We start from the raw sequence: 21871 nt of genomic DNA on the forward strand, positions 1-21871 counted from the left end.
TCAGACGACAATCAGTGACGGTTACGCAAGAGTTATCATTCAGCTCAAAGTAAAAAGGCCTTGAAACCACCCACATGGATGCGTCAAACCTCAGCGGCAACTTCCAGCTTTTCAGGTCCAAAAATATAACTCATCGAAAGGTTTTGAGACTAATCGACCACTGCATTTGTCAGTATCATACAGTTGTTGGAATAAATGAAAAATTGAGACTTTACATGACTCGTTCATCTAAAGTATTGTTTGTTGATCAACATGCTTTCCAGTAATAAAGAACAGCCAAGCTATATAAAACTAACCTTATAATATTGCACATACTTTACATTTGTTATTTAAATTATATTGAATTGTAGTCAATATTAAAGGGCCTCACTGCCTGAGCTGAATTGACAGGGATTTTCTTTACCACAGAAGTTTTGTGGAGGAAGACCCCTGGTAGTCAACAGCTTACCCCAACCCTACACTTCCAAATAGAACATTAAGTACAGAATCGAAGGCTATAACATTGGGCCCCCCGGGTGAGCCTATGCCAGGGCCCTATCCCAGGGACCTGAGCCCAGTTCTGAACAGCAGCTGACGCTACCTCTACAGGGAAGCCGGGCTAAGCTAAAATAAGCGTAGCGCCTCTGACAAATTGTCAAGGCGGCTCCCCCTGCTGGGCTTTCTCTGCGTTCGCACATAAAAGAGCCAGGATGCTGTGTTCTCCTTTCTCTCCCGCTCCCTCTCTCTCCTCCTCCCCACCTATCCATCACTTTTACACACACACACACTGGCCTTTCATTTCCAGGGAAAGGGACAGAGACAAAAGGTACATTAGACCCAGGCGCTGTGGAGACCACCCATGGGGTGGATACAGAGGCGGGCTGTGCACGGGGAACAAGAGGACTGAGGTGTGTGTGTGTGTGGTTGGGTGGACTGGAGTGTATGTAGTGTGGAGGAAAATACACACACACATACATACAAAAGTACACAATTGGGCCTGAGTGTTTATTGGGGGCATTGTGTTCCTACCACAGTATAGTTATTGAGTGAAACAGTGGGTGGGTCAGATAAATGTGCACATTACAGTGGTCACAATGTTAGAAGAAGAGGACAAAAGTAGAGGAGACATTTTGAGCACCGCAGTTTTGTGAAATGACGTGGTATTAGGTGCTAAAAACTCAATTTCATGGATGCGTTTGTTCTGAGGTTATACAGAAAAGTCGTATTAACATGAAGCGCTTTCGTCAAATGTATGGCTATACGTTTAGGTGGACTGTGAAAGCTACTGTGAAAGTGCTCCTGTGGGAAGGGAAGGTCAGACTAAAATAGTACTGACAAAACACACACACATGTAGCAATGTGCCACTACTAGACCCCCATCTAGTTGTGCGCCTGACGTTAAAAGCCTCATTGCATTCTAAGTGTGAGTGTTCAGACACACACATTTCACACCTCACAGCAACGTTAGCCACCTGCAGGGAACAACCTAACGACTTTGGGAGAAAGAGACAGGAGTTCAGCGCCAGTTCATTCTCGTTAATAAATGATTGCAGCTGCGACTCCAAACCGCACCACATGTCAATAATGTCACCCCCTCCTTCTCCCCAGCCACTCTCTATCAGGTTGACTACTTGCGCTGTGTTTACTGAAAGGAATGCTTGAGAGAAAAACGGTATGGGACCTGGTTGAAATGCTCTGGTTTAGTATTCTTGTAGCAGGGCAGTACATAGTCAAAAAACAATCGCATGACTTGTATCAAGCAGGCTTTTGTTTTCTAAAAGTACTTAATTGTAAAGCCTGAAGGAATAGGGGGAGGGAAACTGAAGGGCAGACATCTTAGGAACAGGACTGGAACCTGTGTGCTCCAGGCCTGACAGCTAGAGCTAGGGTCTATGGGATGATGAATCCTTCAAACTATTAATATCTTCAACTGAAAAGGCAGTAGACTACATTGGTCTTCTGTTTAACCACACTCACAAAGCAATGGCATCACAACTTGGAATACGTACGAGAGCTCCAGGAAGTCAGTCATCTGTATCTTGGCCCTTCGAGCCAGGATCTCCATCAAGTGTAGGCCCTCATCTGTCTGTAGTGGTCTGTGGGCAGAGAGGGAGAGAAGGAGAGGGGGAAGCAGATAGAGGGAGAGAGGGGGGGGGGGGGAGACAGAGGAGTTCATCAATACTTGCTATTCTCCAGTGGGTCCCAAATGATCTCTCACCTTGGCCTGTGAAGAGAGTTTGAGAGTCTCCCTGCACACATTACATTCCTCTCACACTTCAAAGAGAGAGAGAGGGAGAGTGTAAAAGAGAGAGAGTGAAAGAGAGAAAAGAAAGGAGAGGAGGAGGAGGGTCGGGAGGGTTTGGAGGCGGAGGCGGGGGAAGGAGAGGGGGGGTGGGTGGAGGGGGGAATGGGTAGTGGGTGCGTGTGTGTGGATGCAGGGAGGGGCAGTAAGAGAGTGAGACTGGGCTTTGAGAGGATGTGAGGAGGGAGAAGAGGGGGACTGCTGAGGGGGAGGCAGTGGGAGGAGGGCAGGCATCAGGGGACGGAGAGGCAAGCGTGGGGTGGTTCAGCGTGGGGAGGGGGGGTGAAAGGCACATTAGTGGGGGAAAGACAAGATGGTGTAGGTGAAATGTGTGTATGTGTGAAAGAGAGAGAGAGAGAGAGAGAGAGAGAGAGAGAGAGAGAGAGAGATTGGGAGGGGGAGGCAGGTGCTTGGTTCTGATGAATCACCTGTGTTTGGGGCCTAAAGGCCATACAGGGAGGTGAAAATTGAATAGTAGCTGTACTGCTGGTTCACGTCTGTGGTTCATGGTCAAAAAAGAACACTCATACTAAAATAACCCCCCCCACACACACACACACACAGGTTTAAGGTACAGGTACACTGGTTTACAGGTATCTCATGACTAAGGTCTAGTCTTTTCATATGTATGAAACAGAATAAAAAACATGAACAAACGAGTAAGCATAAAGGGAGTATCGAAAGAACGTTGAAGTTGTATGGCTGCACAGGCCTTGTGGAGAGTGTAAGGAGAGAAGCACTCAAACCGAAGCAACTGTGGAAAGGTTCTGCGGTGGTTTGATTGTCCTTCCTCACCAACCTTATTAAAGACCCAGCAACCACAGGAAATGTACATGGAACAGAGGTGGTTCAAACAATTTGGCTTGAATGTTTAGTTGCCCGGCCTCAAATTAGCCCCCTGTTCCTTCGGAAAAAGCGAATGGAAAAGGTTTGCAGTTTATTTCTGCACAGCGTCGACAAAATGCTAAACATTCTAAGAGAAAACTGAAAACAGGAAACGAGAAAGACAGAAATGTAAATCTCGTATTACACAGTGGTGGGGAAAAACTCAGATGAAAACATTTGAATGTTGTGGCAAATTGCACTCTTGACAGTGCACCACCAGTGAGTTGAAATAGGGCCTGAGATGGTGTGGAACAGTCATCTATTCAAAGTGGCTGCTGGGTAATACAAGACACCGAACGCTTATATAAGGAGGTAGCTACCGTGGCCATAGTGCATGGGGGGGGCTGAGGAGCAGCACGCAGCTCTGCTGGATCAGAAACCCAGAGGAATGTAGAAAACCTCTGGATGTTCAGCATCTGAGCTACGACTCCAACAGTGTCTCTTCAGAAAATAAACTGCCTTTCCCCATTGATTTGTGCAATAATGGCTCGACGTTCAAAACAGAACGACCCGACAGACTCTGGGTGAGGATTTCATTGACATTCGAGGGCATCCAAATACAGAAGCCATGGACTCACCACATACCCCCTCAATCACTAAGATTGTTACAACTTGGAGAACCAAATTGCGGTGGAAAACAGGCCCCTATCAAGTCACCATGTGAAACTTTTACATTTGCCACGTCCACTTTTCCACCTTGCTGTGACAAGCCGTGTGCTCTCTGGGGGAGCGACAGTGGACTTTCAATAAGGCCATGACAGTTGGACCAAACAGAATGGGGCCAAAGGATCTTATGGTGAACCTCTCACAAACGTGCCCCTAATAAAAAGTACTGTGAAAGATCCAGAGAACTGCGACCAGGGATTCGGCATAAAAAAATACTTTTCAGAAGAAAGAAAACATGTGTTACGGTTGGGCGATGACACGCTGTAGCTATTTTCTCTTTTAAATAAGATAATAATACTCTTAACATGCAAGACCATATCTAAAAAGTTTAAACAGCGTAAAAGGTGACATCGTACGAATGATTCCGCGTCTATATATCCTTTGAGGACACCCCTCGACTCACTCGGTGTCTGTGATGACGTAGCCGTAGTCGTCGTCGCTAGCCTTCCTGGCGACGGCGGCGGGCTTCACGTCGAGCCGCAGCTCCCCCGCGTGCACGTTCTTTTTCAGGGGCTCCTCGTACACAACCTTGGCGGGAGGGGGCGCCACCTCCTGGATCCAGCCGTCCACCTCGGACACCTCCTCCACGGCCGCCGTCTGTGTGGCCTTCTTCTGCACCGTCACGTCGGCGCGGCTGGTCTTGCTCCGCACGTTCTCCAGGCCCACCTTGGAGGCCGCCGCCTCCTCCGAGGCCACGCCCCTCCGGAGGGGGGATTCGGTGGAGGAGGTCTTGTCCAGAAATTCGAGGAGTTTGCCGATTAAGACGCCGGTGTCCGGAGCCTGAGGAGGAAGGAGGAGGTGAGTGGGAGGGAGGGAGGGACTTTCATGATGTCATGACATGAGTCGAGACTGTTGTTTATTTTCAGAAATCGGCTGGTGATGCTCTCGGTGCTGGGAGACTTTTGAGAACTCCCCCACACACGACTGAGCTACAGCTAAAGTATGACCTGTCTAGCCTGTCCCGCTGCTACAGGGTTAGCTTGTGATGACAAGTCAAACATTTAGTGTCAAATAACTGAGTCCAAGTGCACTTAGTTGCAATAGTTGGAAATGTTTTGGCCTTGACGAAAGAACAGATTGACAGCATAAGCACAAGGTGTATGCGTGTGTGTGTGAGTGTGCCTGAGGGTGTATGTGATCAAGACCATTTAACAAAGTTTCCTAATCAGTTTTCAACTCCTGTGTTGAATATCTATTCCACAGATGAAACACATGCCACTCTTGCCTATCTGGGTAGCATCAAAAGAGTCCAAACCTTTTGAAAACAAGCAGCTGGATATTATATCTAGCCTACCCAGGGTACAATATCACCTTTTATAATGTCAGTGTTCAGCTTGACATTTACACTTTCTTTCCACACACCTATCTTGACTATATCCAGAGTTTTCCTACCTTGTTGTTACTGTCAGGGTGTGGGCTGTTTTCCAATTGCCGCTCTGTAAGGAAAAAACCCAGAATGACAGTCAACCGACAGAAAAGCATGACACATTATAGACAATATGCATTTCCATAGAAATACCTCTTCTCACAACATGACAGAATTGTTTGTTTCTAAAAGACACACAGTGTGCCTGGAATATCATTCTTTCTCCAGATCACCGAGGACGTGAGGTTTCTGGGCTTCGATCGAGAGCCAGGAGGCTGCCTCTCCAAATCGGTTTCACTCTACCTTGGAGCACAGCCTCCACTCCAGGAGTGCTCTCCTGTGTCTTCTCTGTGGCAGATGGAGAGACACTCTCCTCGCCCTGCTGTTCGTCCTCTTCAGGCTCGTCTCCCTCCTCCTCCTCCTCCTCATCCTCCTCCCCCTCCTCCAGGGCCCTTGGGCCTGGCCTGGCCTTCTTCTGGCCCTGGCCCTGGTCCTGGTCCACCACCTGCAGTGCATCGACTATCAGGCCAGCCAGCTGGTCCACGTCTTGGGGGGCGAGGTCGTTCACGTCCACGTTGTGTCGGCCCACGTTCTGGAGAACTTTCCGGATGAATCTCTCTAGAGAGGCAGCAGCGGAGAGGGAGGATGTGAGTGAGGAGCAGGAGGGGAAGGAAAGAAGGGAGGGTGGGATGGAGGGTGGATAAGAGTTTAAGAATGGGAAGATACATAGATATGAAACAGAGAAAGAAGGAAAGATGGCATGAGAACACAACACAACAATCAATAATGGATTTATTAATGACTGATCCAATTGCTAAGAAAGGGTTCACATGGACAAAGGAGGAACTGTGCTCTTTCAAATAAAAGTATCACATACCGTCTATGGGACTGAGAGGGTCCTTGGCGGGAGGGGCTCGGCTGCCCCCGGCCTTGAGAAGAAGTGTGTCCACTTTGGAGCTCTCCTTGGGTCTGGAACTTTCTAAACCGTGACTATAATAGGGGTGGAGGCGGGAGGAGGCCCCAGCTTGAGCTGTGGAGCTCAGGCCCCCTGTCTGAGATGGCATCTGGCCAGACAGGTACTGCCTCAGGGCAGCCATGAGGAGAGGCCCTGCCTGGCCTGCAGGCTTGGCTGCAGGGGGTCTCTCTTGGTAGGGGGGTTGGAAGGAGGAGAGGGGGTGGAAGTTGGAGGACAATGACTGTTGATTCTGGGACTTGGAGCGATAGTAGTCAGAGGGGATGTTAGATTGGAAACGGTCGCTCTGGAAGAGAGAGCATAAATCAACTGTGAGTCAGGAAATATTACAGTGCGACATGATCTATCTATGATCATGCGTGACCATTCTTTCACATGGTAATGCAAGGAGGTTAAATATTCTAACGGCAGGAATGCACCGTGATTAATGGTCACAATAATCCATACATTTCATCCATACATCACCAAACTATAAGGCCCTCTTTCTTTCCATCGTGATTTTCCTACCCCTTGTTTGCTCTCCACTTTGAAATAAACGACTCCCTCTTCCCCTAGCGCCACAATGCTGGCCCCAGCGGGGGACCGCCCCCTCTCATTCATCCACGTCACGTTGGGCTCCTCCATGACGGACATGACAGAGAGCCAATCACGTGGGTGTCATTAATTAGAGAGGTGAACTCCTGAACTCATATTGGTATTCTCCTTGCATAATGAACCCGCAGATCGCAATCACTCTCAGTGGTCGAGCTATTCATATCCTGGTATGGGAAATCCTATAGAGCACTAAAGATGATCCCAGCTCCCCACGGGGTGTGAGTCTGCATACATGCCTGTGTCTGTAGTTGGGTAAGTAAAAAAAATACCTCCTAGTCTAACATAGGGTAGTGAAGGGGGTCCGTAGGGGCTGTCTATACCTGAAGAGGCCCTCACCTTAGTGGGGGTCTTTGGGCCAATGGAGGAGGAGGTATGTGGGAGGAGGCCCAGACGCTGCAGGTACATCTGGAGGTTTCTAGTGAGTTCCACCTCCACTGGCTTATTCCTCCTGTCTCCATGGTCCATAGCCTGGGCAGCCGGTCTATCAGAGAGAGGGAGGAAAGAGAGAGAGAAAGAGAGACAGACACATAGAAAAACCGAGAGAGCAAAAGAGAGATGGGGGAGGGGGGGTGGAGAGGTAGAGAAAAAGAGAGTGCGGTGTAAATCAATAACTTATGTGAAAATCTCCTTTCCTGCGCAGCGTGTGCTAGCCCTGCACTTCTAGGTGCTATAATTAGCGGGTTGCTCCTTGCTTTTCACCTACAATACGGCACCGTCTATAAAGCTGAACGCTCGAAAGTCTCATCACTGAGGCTAAAATCGAATGCTCACAAATATGAAGTCTGCAGCTGAACTCTAACCTGAACTTGCTGCTGTAGACGGGGCCAGACTCCAGGCGAGGGACGGGGACTCTCCTGAGCTTCGACAGCTCCTTGGACAGGATCTCCTGAGTGATGTCATCCCCCCATGTCAAACCTGCACACAACCAAACATTCAAACCAGTGGGTTCACATGAGGGTATCTTGGGGGATATGTGAAGATTTTCAACAAGATGAAAAGATACGAAGGCAGAAGTCCAATCGTCAAGATAGACGATTGGATGGACGATTGACGGAGGATGACATTAAAGTGGAGTTAAAATATAAGCGAGTGCTGTCGTACAACTATACCGTACAATGTCATATCTGTCTGTCCAAAATCTAATCTAAAACTACTGAAATACTACTGTGGTAGTAGAGAACTCTCACTGCCAAGATACTGTATGTGTCATTACGTTTATGAGGACACCCTTAGTGAGCTACTTATGCATTCACCTCTGCTACTAAATCCTAACATGCATCCATACACAGCTTTCTGGCAGCCAAACCAAATTGCCTTGCCAATGACAGATGCTGTGGAAGAAGAAACTGTAACCTAAAATATGGTACGCTCCAACACGTCAACAGAGACACTGGAGAGATGAGAGGCCGACTGCCTTAGAAATACAAACACTATAATTATATGACTTGATGATGAAGTGATGTAGGGGAATTCGGTGTCCACAATGAAATACATAAAACTGTGTAATGTGTAGTTCTATCATAATATCAGTTCATAGTTTATGTTGATTTACATGTCCATGTACCATTCACACAGACATGGAGAGCAATAAAATATAAGAACGATGCCAAGGCTAATATTTTTCCAGACATATTGCCGAAATGGTACAATGTAAGTAGATCCTGTGTTGCACACATTGGTTGATTGAAATGATAATCATTTTCCATATAGTCCCCAGATTTCCTAATGTGCTATCATGACTACCAGATGACTGTGTCAAGCTATGCAGATTGCTCAATGGTGCATCCTGGGACACCATTGAAAGCAACGCAGATGGTCGAGGTCAGGGTATCTGGCTCTAAGCCAATCCGAATCCACCACAGGGGGAAATCACTGGAGCATGGGGTCTACTGCTGCTACTCCTAGCTGCTCCGAACCCCCTAGCTGCTGTTTGGGAGTGAAGCCGCGGCCCTTTAAGACCCACGTCCCAGCTCTCCCTCCCTAACCAGTGACCCAGCCAGCTTTGGCCATCAGACGCCCATAAACTAGCTGCGCTCAATGATGTCTTTAATGACAGCCATGATGGCCTTGAACACGGCTGTTTGCAGGGAGGCAGACGGTATGTGACACAGGCAGGCTGATTGACTGTGTCGCCCCCCGCCAAGTTATTCACACACAGCTTTTTCCTCCAATAGAGACCAAACGGTCCCCGGGAACCGAGGCGGAGGCGGCCGCTCTCCTAGGTGGTAGCGGGTGACGACCCTCCCACACCAAAAGTGTTCAAATAGACTTCAATGAGACCCCATCAATGCAGTTAAAAACGATATATTGCGCTGCTGATTGTATGTAACAGTGTGGGGATATGTACGGTCCTAATGATTTGCAGACTCTTAAGAAGGTCTGGACACATCTGTCACACCCTGATTCCATGGAGGGCAGTCCCTACATACTGATCAGTTTCTGAGTCATGTTTTAGCATACAGTACCCACACACTGTATTTACTCTGGGACTGTGTTTGTGTACAGCATGCGTGCGTGCGTGTGTGTGAGAGAGAGAGAGAGAGAGAGAGAGAGAGAGAGAGAGAGAGAGAGAGAGAGAGAGAGAGAGCGAGAGAGAGAGCCTGAGTGCGTGCATGTGTGTTTGATGTACATGAAAAACAAGAGGCAGGTCATGGTGTGGGAGTGTTTCTGAGGGTCACCACTGCAGAGGCTGTTTGAATATTCAGAGTCCATTAGGTCTGTGGGTGCTTTCACCGTGTTGCTTTTGAGCAGTGGGGGTTTGAAATGCAGATGCTCCTTTGAGTTTTGTCCCCCTAATGGTTTTCGAGACAGCCAGGGCTAAATATCTCATTAGCATAACTCATTTGGCTCAGAGAGCCTGATAAATGCTTAGAGATTCATCAGTGCTCCACCGAATGGAATCTTAATATTATTCAGCTCGCCTGTTGAGAAGGGATTACTTGAAGCGATTCTGTGTGTGTCTTTGGCTGCAAAACATATATTCTAAAATAGGGATACTTTACAGCCGTGCACAGTATGTTTGAACTGCAACAGTCATGAGTTTTCTATGTATCATCAGTGTTTTATGGAGAGTTAGGTCTTTTAAGGATTATCGTTTGACATGGAAGTCCAAGGCTGCGAATTTCACTTCATTTTTAGCAGAAGCTGGAAATCATTATTACAGCCTGCGTTTTTCATTATTGTGCTTTTACAAGCTATCTCAAACACATGTACAATACATGTGTAGCCTACAACTCTGCTTTTTAGCAAATGAACATAAATCCCACCCTGAGGCTTAAACCAGCAGCACGTCATTAGCCAGATGCATATGTTATACGCTGGTATATGCCGCCCTCTGGTGGCTCTTCAGAGTAAGTGTGGAATAACAGGTCCAAATTCAATGAGCAATGTTAGAGGATCACCTGATGTCAAGCAAGCGTTGCTTCAGCATTTGAAATGATAACAATACTAACAATGATCTTCACTGGTAAATTGGATTCGAAGCATGAGGTGCGCTTCAACAGATAGCAAGCCACGTCAATTACAAATATAACCTCATGCAGGGAGATGGGTAGATGGATGAAATGTACTACTATAAAGCTACAATAGGGAAGGGGACACATACTTTGTATCAATGTGAAATGAATAAAAAGAGTTTCCCCCGAGCAAGCTAATCATATCTGTCAACAAGAGAGCAGCCACAGCAGACATGACCTGAATACACCTGCGGATGGTGAAAAGACTGTGGGCTGAGGTGTTTGCAGAGTGAGTCAGACAGGGTGACGCAGGTAGTCGTAGCTTTAGCACAGTTGGCGTGGGCGTACTCCATCATTAGACAACCTACCTCTGTCAGAGAGCTTCTGCAGAAGACTCCGGAAGCGTTGCACCACAGACGGAGAGACGTCGTAAGTGTAGCTCTCCGTTACCGGTGGAGAGTGACACCTCCCGAACATGCCGTCTGGTGGGATAAGGAAAGACGCAACACTTTAGCATAGGCAAAATAACACTATAGAACACAGTAGGGTACATATGCTGTCCAGAAGGAAAGTAGGCTATAGGAGTTTCAAATAAATACATATTTAAGTGTCAGGTGATGGAAGGTAAATCCATTAACAACTTACATTTAAGCTATTATGTTAACGGTTAAACTCATTGGTCATATAGTTTGACAAAAGGGTGTTCTCACCTACATCAGCTGTAACTAATCTACATGGATATTCACACCAAATGGCCTTTTGGATGCTAATGTACTGAATTGTATAAATACAACCAATCAGAGCAATGGAGCATCATCTTCGTTGTTTACAATAATTCCTGCCCCACATCAGATCATGGTTGTGATTGGCCTGGCACTTTTCATACCAGAGGGAAATATGTTTGAATGGGAGGGTGGCCAGACCAGAACATTAACCATGAGCTGGCAGACTGGTCTGGTTCCCAGGCTACAAAACCTCATGTGTCCACACAAAATCAGAAATGGTCTCTCCTCTGTCCTATGCAGCCTGACAGCTCTTGTCTGAGATTTAGATGTTTTTTCCTGGAAAATACATCTCATGCTTTTTTGGACAGGATGCCATCAGTGAGGAATAAGCACTGGCTCATCTGGTGTTATCTGGCGATCAGCAGAGGGGGAGCTCTGCACAGTGTTGATCGTTCACCACGGTGACACACTCATATTTTACCCACTATCTGGGCCAGAATAGATAGCCAACCTGTAAAGCTATGGCTTTGAAGAAGTCAGACGTGACTTGGTAAGTGCAGAGGAGAGCAGCACTATGAGAAGCAAGCCTTACAGAATAACGTTTGTCACCTTTATCTAAAATATTTTTCCCTCTGAATGCTTAGTGTATTTCTTTTCAAAAAGCGCTTTGATAACAAAGTGCAGTCCAGTTGTAGGTCCAGTCCAGTAAATGTCCAGGAATCCAGTCCTGTAAAGGTTCTGATGACCAACATTAGGAAGGAGCAAGGTGCGGAACACAATCTTGCTATAGAATTGTCCTTGCCCACTTTTTCAGGTACAAACCTATTCAACCCAAATGTCCCCTTGAGTCTTGTTTTGGGACCAAAAAAGGCCAAAATAACAATCAACCTCAGGGGTGTACCTCTGAGAGTTAGTTATATAACAGACATCCCCCATGGCAACGGCTGGGCTATTCTTAGCCAATGCTATTTTAAGCATCTCAATCAAGCTGCAAGCTCCATTTATCAGGCAGCTAAAGGTGACCCGGCGTTGGGTCCTGTGTAGTAATTACTGTCTGGCTCTCCAACTGTGCCCAGGATACACTCTCTGTCTATTACGGCTGTATCAGTGCATCAGCTCCAATATCCTGGAGCACAGGAAGAGGGGCAGGGACCAGAGTGCATTAAAAGGTGTGTGTGTCCACACGGTCCCACGTGCGAGGATCACCTTGCACACAGGATGTCATCCAGTGGGATTCATGAGAGGTGATATCCATAAGGTCGAGATCTGATAACAGGACTATCAGACTGTACCAAACGTACATCTGTTGCCTCGCTTACAATCCTCCCTTGCCCTCTCCCATGCTACAGTCTCTTGCAACATTTGAATTATTTCTTGTAATTATATTCATGCATATTTAAGTCTTTCGAATTCATCTCGGCTCCTTTACCTGAGGCTGTGATTCAAAGCCAGACAGACGGTGATGTGATTTATGACCGGAATATCGCTAAATGAGGATTTAAAGGCCATTTTCGTTTCAGGCGCATGGTAATTGAGGAGATGGTCGTTGGAGTCTAGCGACACTTGGATAGGCCAACTGCTTCGTGATCTTATCTGTCTACGAATACGACCAGGAGGCTATGTCATCTACCTAGCAACCGGTGGTCCAGCAAAACATGTTTGCCTGTGGTGCAGTCAAATAAGGCAACTGGAAGGAAATCATGTAACTAACTTGTCAAATGATGACTGAGTGAAAATCAAAGGAGAGAATCGACCTAGACACTGTAGCATGTGTAATCCCAAAGCATTTCATCGTTTCTCTACAGTTCTCTTTGGAGGGAGCAAAAGACTGGTCCCATCAATGAAACTAATCAAATGGGAGTGGTGCTAATGACAGCCAATTGACCGTTTTATTCCAGAGGACAACTTTTATGTGGAACTTAAAGCTAATAACCCCATCAGACTCTGTAGGGGGATCAGGCCAGAGTAATCGATCTAGTGTGAGTGGTGCCTGTGGGATAGACACAGCAGGCATATGCCAATCAAGAGCCTCAGGGGGTAGATCTGTTCAAAGCTCTTAATCAAGTTTTACACACTCAACAAAGTACAACACAAAACAAAACTGCTGAACTGAACTATTATGTGTGACATGAGCTACATAAATTAGAATAATTAGAATGTTTTAACTACATTGATAGTCAACCATGCAGTTAACTTGCCTTTCCCCTAATGATGAGTGCATCCACGCAACAACAACCCTAATGTACAGTACATCCAACACTACGAGGTCACGCTAAAGACACACAGGGTGGTGTTTAGAACTGCTCAAGTACAAAAACATGACCCTTGAAGCTTTCCTTTAAAAACATCTGTTTGAAGGGATAGATAAAAGGTATTTAATGACATTTCATCTTAATTGTTTGTGCTGGCTTTTTACAAAATGTCATCTCTGAGCCTGAAAGCAAGTGTCTATATTTAGTTGTTAAAGGACAAACAAGAGCAAGCTAACACAACCCAGCAGAATAATAGGCCAATTTAGCCTGTTCCTTTCCCAGTCGTCATGGTGATTCCTAAGTGTTATGTCCCCTTTCAGCCAGCCAATCAGATGGTGCGGAGTATCTTCTTCTGCGGTATTAACGAGACTATCAATTAGTATGACAGAATGTACATTACCTTGAGACAGTGTATAGTGTGCTGTACTGAATCAAATTATTCTTTGCAGAGACCTCTTCTAAATGCTCTAATCAGCAAGCATTAGGCTGCGTTTTGATTGGCTACCGCTGGTGGGGAAGATATGAAAAGAGCGAAAATATAAATGCTCTCATCCAGCTCATGTTTTATAGCCACATTTACCTCTTTAACAATTCTCAAACACAACATTTACAGAAAATTCACAAACGGTAAATCTGAAACCTATTTGTCTAACTAGTTGATTAACTAGTAGATTAATCTTGGACTTTTTGGGGAAGTGTATTACCTCACCTCCCTTATGTAAAATCCCTTTTCCCCCACTTAAAGAACCCAAGGCCTTCACTCTGTGTAAGAGACAGACCCTTGACCGTATCCCTCCAGTCACCATAAGGGAACGCCATGTGATTAGCTGCTTTGCAAGAACCCAGTTTTGACTTGAGCTCGTTGTTGTATTACATGCGGGAGCCTGCCTCCATCTTGACAGCTGTCACAGTGAAAATGTCAAGTCAGTGATGAAGCTGTGCCAGTCCTCCTCACCAGGCTGTGGTGCCCTTTGCGTGTGTGCTTTACCAGACACGTCAAGCAGGCACAGTGGACACCCTGGCCATATGCCACAATCTCTCAGCTGAGTTAAATGAACATTTCCTGTTGCAAGAGGAGACATAAAAACAGGTACATGCCAGCCTAATCTAGGGGCTATGATGTACGTAAAGTTTTGCAGATAATGAACTAACATCTTAATTCAATTGAACACAACCATAAACAGATATTGGAATGAACACAGGTAGATTGCAATAAAAACTGTATTTAATAGGTCCCTGGTGTTTCAGATAACTGCAATTACATATAGTATTATCAATCTCTCTCTCTCTCTTTCACAAGTACACACAGAAGCTGCACAATCCCAGTGACAGCATAACATCTCTTAACTTCAGATATGATCTGAATGAAGCCCTTTGATCAAGCGGAAGCTTTGCCTTAAATGAAGACTCAAATACTGTATGCTGACAGTGTGTGTTTGTGTGTGTGTGTGTGCGTTGGGGGGTAGCTCTCGAAGTAAGTCATAATGAGGTGTGTGAACTATGCCACCTAATCTTGCACAAAGCTCAGCTTGATATCAATTCTTAATCTCACTGGCATGCCTACGAGACGTCCAATCAGATGAATCAAACAGTCAGGGGAAATAAGGCAGCAGAGGTGTGAGCCTCACTCCGATCTGCTGGATTGTAAGTAGGTCAAGCCAGATAGGGGAATATTCATGAGAATATGATCACTTTTGAGTTCAGCATCTCTAGTGGAGGGCCTCAAATTGGATGCTAGGAACAGTACTGTATATTGGGAAATGTTGCACTACTGGTGCAATTCATGTTTTAAAGCCTACAGCGGTTCAATGATTTTCTCATGAATATGATACGCAAAGATTCCTGAGAAAAAAAAAATCCAGAGTCAATAATATTGTTCAAAGGTTTTACATTTAGGCTACACAGACCTGTGATACCTGTCGCACCTTCTACCATAGATATCCCGAGCAAACGCATTCTACCATCTCTCTGCACAGTTAAATCAGGTCACACATGCTGGCAATACCAGCACAGACCAAACACAGACAAAGATAGCTTGACCAGGCTTGGCCAAAAATAGATTATCTAAGGCGATGCTTTTTTTTCTCACACAGCGCTAGACATGATTTTCTACTCTAATCTCAATTAGATTAGTGGAACACATTTCTAAAGGGCATTACACAAACAGGAAATGACTATGCAAATCAATTCTGAGGGAAGTGAGACAAAAAAAGAAGCCTACAGGAAGTGGCTCATTCAAGCTGGCCGAGGCTGGGGTATCTCCTCTCCTGTCTTTGAAGCCACCTGTGGCTTCTAAAGAACTGCTTGCAAGGCAAGTGACATCAAAATAAATATATTTGTGTGTTTTTTGTACTTTTTTGTCTCTCTCTGTTCAGTTGTTAATGACCACACATGGGCTCTGGGTCTACCACATCCAGAATACTTGGGGGGGGGGGGGGGGGGGGGGCTGGGACACTAGGTCTGATAAAAATAAAAAAGGAATAAAATTGAATGTAGAAACTTACCATTGACACAGATCTCATAGGGTGTACACAACTCATTCTCAAAAAGACAGCCTGTTGAAGAAGAGAATAGAAAAACAAGTTAGTTGAGTTAGGGTTACTTCCGTCTACAAAAAAAAAAGAGAAGATATATACCTCCTATGTACATAGTCAAACTAACCCCACACTATTGTATGTTCCCTGGCATAAAAACAACAATTGCATTACAAAAATGGCTGTCTACTTCAGCTTTCAGCCATATTCAGCCAGAGCTGTCTATTGTAAACTATTGTCATTGTTTTTTGTTTTTTTTTCAGTAGCCTGAAACAAACTGTTTATCTGGAGAGCTTCACGTGCCACTCGGTCATGCAGCGCTGTTTTTCACTACAGCATGCTAACAGTAGCTGTTATCCTGAGTTAACGTTTAGGCTGGGGGGGAAACACACCGTGCTCCAGACTATCAATCAACTGTCTCTATCTGCCTCCCTGCGCTCTCCTGGCAGGGAAAGCAGCCATATTTTAAAATGTTCTGCTTACTAGGGATCTGGCAGCGCACACAACGCACCCGCCTCAGAACCATTTAATGCAAATCTCTGCATCTGCCTTGGATGATGTAGTGAAGAGAAGGGAGAGGCATTGGAGTGTGTGTGTGTGTGTGTGCGCGTGTGCGCGTGTGCGCGTGTGCGCGTGTGCGCGTGTGTCCGTGCGTGTTGGGGGGGATGTTGCAGGTGACAGCCCCTCACAGAGTTCGGTCTACAACAGTGCACAAAATGTTCCCTCCCTCACCCTCCCTCACCCTCCCACACCCTCCCTCACCCCTCCCTCACCCTCCCTCACCCCTCCCACACCCTCCCTCACCCCTCCCTCACCCTCTCTAACCCTCCCTCACCCCTCCCTCACCCTCCCTAACCCTCCTTCACCCTCCCTCACCCTCCCTAACCTCCGAATAGGTTTGTAAACTACAGTTGAAAGGTCCTTCTTCTTTGCCTCTGTAATCTTTAGTCTAGTCCTCTGGTGTCTGTGCTTCAGGTGGGTGTGTGAGTCGCTGGTGATGGGTCTCAAACAAAGCAGACAGACAGACAGACAGACTCCCTCTCCCCAGGGATGTGGTGCTCTGGCGTGCTTTCAGCAAACCGTGTCTGGGCCGCGATGCGTGGGAACAGAGAAGCATGGAGGAAGAAGGAGGCAGCAGTTCCAAAACAAACACCAGGAGAGACAACTTTACAAGGGAGTAGTCTCTACGGACCATTCTGCAGTCGTGCAAAGTGACTTTTTCATGTACTTCCTGCTAAGCGCAGATAGGAGATACAGTCCTGTTTTTAGAGATGGAGATGTTAAGTACGAGGCTGTATTTCATTCCACCCATAACTTGACTTCCTTCCTCTTATTTTAACAGAGCTGGTTGATCAATGGTGCATCTATTTTTAGCATCAGAGATGTCTGATTACTGACAATTGGCTCTCGACTGTCTTGGCCTGTGATTTCATTCAGTGTTAAGATTTTGCTCTGTCATGGTTATAGTAGTCAGTAGCCTTGAGGTAACTCCTTTCCTTATCTTCTGATAACACGCACACACAAACACACACAAACACACACAAACACACACAGCAGGGTGAAGCAAGAGAACTGCGGCAAGCCATAACCATGGTGACTGTTGCTCGGGCAACAGGCTTCGAAGAGTGCGTCACTACCTAGGTCCTCTGCTGTCATGGTTCGAGGAACACTGAACCCCCATCCTTCCTTCTAGCCACTTCACTTGACGTGAATTCATGATTATAATTATAACATGTCAATTTAGCAGCGTCTCTTCCAGAGCCGCGTACAGGAGGGATTTGAACCTGTCAGCTCTTGATCTGCAGTCAAATGCTCTAGCACTTAGGTATAGACAGACCCATTCACATCTACTGAGGTTTTCCTGTCCCACGTTACGATAGAGGCCCCTGCTGTCTATTCTGGTTTACAATTCCAATCGGTCACTATCTAGGACATAGGTCTGAGAGTCAAGTACTAAATGTACTACAATATACCTTATTATCATCGTTCATACCGTATGCAGCTTTTTAGTTTGCAGCGTGTTATGTGAAATAACCTTATAGATTCAGTCACCCACAGATGACAGAAATGGTACTGCTCTCTGAATCAACACCACACTCCTCCACATTCAAACCAACGTTCAACTGGGTTTGCTCAACAGGATTCATGACCGAAGGGCCGAACCAGTGTGAAATAGGCCAGGGCCCACAAGGCAGAGAAGGACCTGGACATGTGGGGATGGATTTTCAATCAACTTCACCCCATGCTCAAAAGCACTGTCCAAACTGTGGCTTTACTGCCTGGGGAAATGGCCCTCTGCCTTGGGTACAATCTGTGCTCTCTATCTCAAAGTGGACTATATTTCCCCTCTGCCTTCTTATAGACGACACCTGCCGTTCCCCTAGGACAGAGTAGGTACCCACATGGGAGGACAGCTGGAATATCAAAATAATCTTGCGTACGATGAGTCACTATTGAGTCCCCTGAAGACAGACTTTTAAAACCACAACTCCCTTGGATATAATAAACTCCACTTGCGTAATGTAGCACAACACAATGTTATCTTGCTTGGTTCACATCCTCATTGCCCTGATAACCAAGACTGGACAAGCAAACAGCCAAGCGATGCTGTTTTTAATTCTGTCTGACATAGCTACTTCCTGTGGTTGATCGAAAGCATGTCCTGATTGGCTGTGGCGCCAGTTCTGAGTGTTTGTTGGATGTACATTCAGATAAAGAAAGACAGGGGGCTTAGTGTTAATGCAACAAAGCCACGGTTTGACCTGTGGTTGCTTTAGTTCTGTGAGAAGTTGCTCAGTTGCTGATGGTGGAGCATATTCGGATCGATTGACCAATAAGAGCAGGCTAAGTTGGGAGCATCATGGGTGTTTCCTTGGCAACTGTGATTGTGAACAAACATCTTATTGCTTTGGAGATGAAACTTTTATAATATGCAGGGGATTTGATGATAGCATGAATTTTCATCAATTTGACAGTGTGTACTGTTACTGTCCAATCAAATCTCATTCTCATCCTCTGCCTTCTCCAAACTGCATGACTCAAAGATACACTGATTTCTATATCACTCTACATTTACATTTAGTTATTTAGCAGACGCTCTTATCCAGAGCGACTTACAGTAAGTACAGGGACATTCCCCCTGAGGCAAGTAGGGTGAAGTGCCTTGCCCAAGGACACGGCCGGGAATCGAACCAGCAAACTTCTGATTACTAGCCCGATTCCTTAACCGCTCAGCCACTTGAATCCCTATGACATCGACAGGTTACTATCTTGGTTAATGTCAAGTTGTGTTCACAAACACATCTCAAACAATGACAACTTTCCATTCAAAATAACATCAAATACCGAAAGACACAAAACTTTCATAAATATTCGCACAGATGTCACATCATGCTAATGACAGTGTCACTGCAGAGTTATGTAAGTTAATGCACACCCCTTCAAATAAAGTGTTACTGTAAACTCTAAACTATCTACCCCTCTCTAAAGACTAGACCAGACAACTACCTTCAGTGTCCCACTGGGTCCCTAAATACAGTTTGAGCTGACGTTTGTCAGAAGAGTAGAACGTGTCAAGACCTTTTTTACAATGGTATAACAATCATGCTTTGAAACACAGATCAATAAAGCTTGTATTGGCACTTTAAAAGGTAGATAACTCAATCCTTAATCATTACTGCATTCAATCTTCAGCTTTAATATATTGTGTTGCATTACATTTATTTTAGTATTAGTTTACCCTCTTCAAAAAGCAAATACCCTGACTCCCATTAATGTTGATTCCCTGTTGGTCTCAATAAAGTCTTCAGTTATGCTCTGCTGCAAGTAAACAATCAACATGAATTAAAGATGTTGATTCATGTTGCCATGGTTACAGACACATGCATGTGCGTGTGACTTTCTAAATCCTGGGTTATTGATTCCTGCACATCATTTTACTCTAATTGGGTTTCTGCTGTTCGCAGTTGCTTCCATAGAAATAAAGTGATTTGAGATTTACAAAGATGTTATGGCCTTTTGCGTGTTGTTTAATAAGCTACAGTAGGGGCTATGGAAGTGTAGCTACTTTAATGTCTATTGTTCCAAAACAACAGACACTAAAGTAAAGTTTCATAATATAGCCTGCTGTACGTTGAAGCCTGGCAGTGCATGTTACAATATGTAGCATGTTATGATAACATTGGTTTCAGGGTCGTTATAGTATATTGTAGTTCTCACCATGACCTGTACGGAAACAAAACCTTTCAGGCATTCACCATCCACCCATCTAGAAGAACAACAACAACTATTAACAATCCTGTTAATGACACAGAAGACACTTGTCATAAAGGACCATTGAATCCCACTGTACAGTACCCAATTATTACACTTCATACACTACATGTACAGTTATACACTTCAAGATCTACTTTACTACTCCCTTTGTGCTGTACCTCATTATGCACAAAGTCAAGCTACAGGTGGACCTCAGAATGAGCAGAGTCGATTAGAATACCTGACCTTGGGTACACACAGCCACCCTTTAAACAAGCCTGAATCCTTTGCCAAGACACACAGCACAGGAAAATTAAACATTAAACGTAGGGCCAGCCTATACTCCATCTACTGTAACGAAATGAACACCAATGGTGTACAGCATCTACCCAGTTCACTAAATGCACTGTAAATTACTAAAATGATATTCTATCAAGTCCAAACATTGGGATTATGTTCTCATAAACGGAGAACAGTGGTAAACATCCTCCTAAACATCCTTGTTCAATGACAGGGTGTAGTCAAAGCAATACAGTGCAAAAGCTACGTACTGCATCGACATTTGACATTTTCAGGGTACAGTCATTTAGCAACACTAGTCTTCAGGAATGGGGCTCCTAACACCTTTACTGAATAAGTGGCACACAAGCTCATCATATGTTATTCAGGTCAGAAAGAAGAGCTGTCTGACATCTGACCATGTTGATAGCATCCTGGACACAATTCAATCTCAATTGAACAGATGTGGCAATTGCATTGACAATAGTTACTATAGTCTACGTAAACAGTAAACCCCTATAGCCAAGGCCCAGACAGACACATCACTTAATGATGTGAAGGAGGGGTATTGAAAATAAGCTTTGTATTGTCTGAGTACAGAAATCGGGATTTTCAAACGTGTTTTAAAAGAAGGCCATACAGATCTAGGCCTAGTCCTAATGTTTTGGTTTCCAACACTAGTGCCTATTTCCTGATAGCTGTAGCAGGCGCGTTGCCTCTGATAGTAGGCTACTATGGTTATGTAATAAATGAGGGCCCGCATTCTATAGGCTATATGTGGCACAAAAAATACCTTTCTTGGGGAATCCGACCATCTTCTGACTACAACGCTTATGTATTTTGACAGTGACAGTAAAAACATTTAAACCCCAGGTGCTAATACTTTTCAACGTAGCTTAACATCATATTTAATTCCCATTATGGTAATTAAAGTATGGTGCAAGAAGAACTAGTTCAAAAGCTATTTTCCACAATTTGTTACTATCTCTGTAGCTACTCTTATTGGTACCTTAGCAACAACAGTCTTTTACGATTGAATACGTTTTCAAACACTGGAATTTGTTGTTCATTCCAAACGTTAAGATGCTCCTATCACGAGCTCAAGTTAATTCGGCGTGGAGGGGAAGAAAAACTAAACAAAAAACAATCTACATTATTTTTCCTTTCCATCTTTATTTTAGTCAGTGGGCTACGTTGTGGTCCCTTGCTAATGAATATAATCTTCAAATGCGTGCCGTGAACCAGTCTAATAAATATCGAGCTATACATAACTAAACAGGTAAAGCTACTTACCGAATTTTCTGTCTGCAAAAGCAAGGAAATGGGTTTGGAAAGCAAGCAGGACGAGAAAAATGTACAGCGAATCCATGTTTCTCCTTGATCCAAACGTTAGGAATCCATTTTTCAAGGTTTAGAACTGGAAAAATAGAACTCGAGCGAGGAGAATCAGGATGGGTACCGGAAAGAAGAGACTGTAGGATAGGGAGGAAAGAGGATGCAGGGCGTCTGAGGCAGCTCCAAGTACACACAACCGGAGTCAGTCAGCCTCACCACTACAATCAGCACTACGAACAGCAACCTCCGCCTTGGCCCATCCCCTCTACAAC

At 45.2% G+C, this 21871-nt stretch overlaps 1 protein-coding gene across 1 annotated transcript in view; it reads right to left on the reverse strand.

Moving 5' to 3' along the window:
* LOC124472179 (receptor-type tyrosine-protein phosphatase N2-like) overlaps positions 1-21821 on the reverse strand; it is an 81840-nt gene extending 60019 nt beyond the window's left edge. The window contains exons 1-10 of the mRNA XM_047026872.1: positions 21558-21821; positions 15702-15752; positions 10589-10702; positions 7566-7680; positions 7102-7246; positions 6076-6457; positions 5502-5816; positions 5225-5268; positions 4236-4612; positions 1989-2075 (exon numbers count right to left, since the gene is read on the reverse strand). Coding sequence (XP_046882828.1) covers positions 1989-2075; positions 4236-4612; positions 5225-5268; positions 5502-5816; positions 6076-6457; positions 7102-7246; positions 7566-7680; positions 10589-10702; positions 15702-15752; positions 21558-21633 — 1706 coding nt within the window. The 5' untranslated portion in view covers positions 21634-21821. The remainder of the gene's footprint in view (positions 1-1988; positions 2076-4235; positions 4613-5224; positions 5269-5501; positions 5817-6075; positions 6458-7101; positions 7247-7565; positions 7681-10588; positions 10703-15701; positions 15753-21557) is intronic.
* Positions 21822-21871: the final 50 nt, after the last annotated feature.

The sequence above is a fragment of the Hypomesus transpacificus genome, chromosome 10 (genome assembly GCF_021917145.1).
Source record: "Hypomesus transpacificus isolate Combined female chromosome 10, fHypTra1, whole genome shotgun sequence".
NCBI classification, from domain to species: Eukaryota; Metazoa; Chordata; class Actinopteri; order Osmeriformes; family Osmeridae; genus Hypomesus; species Hypomesus transpacificus.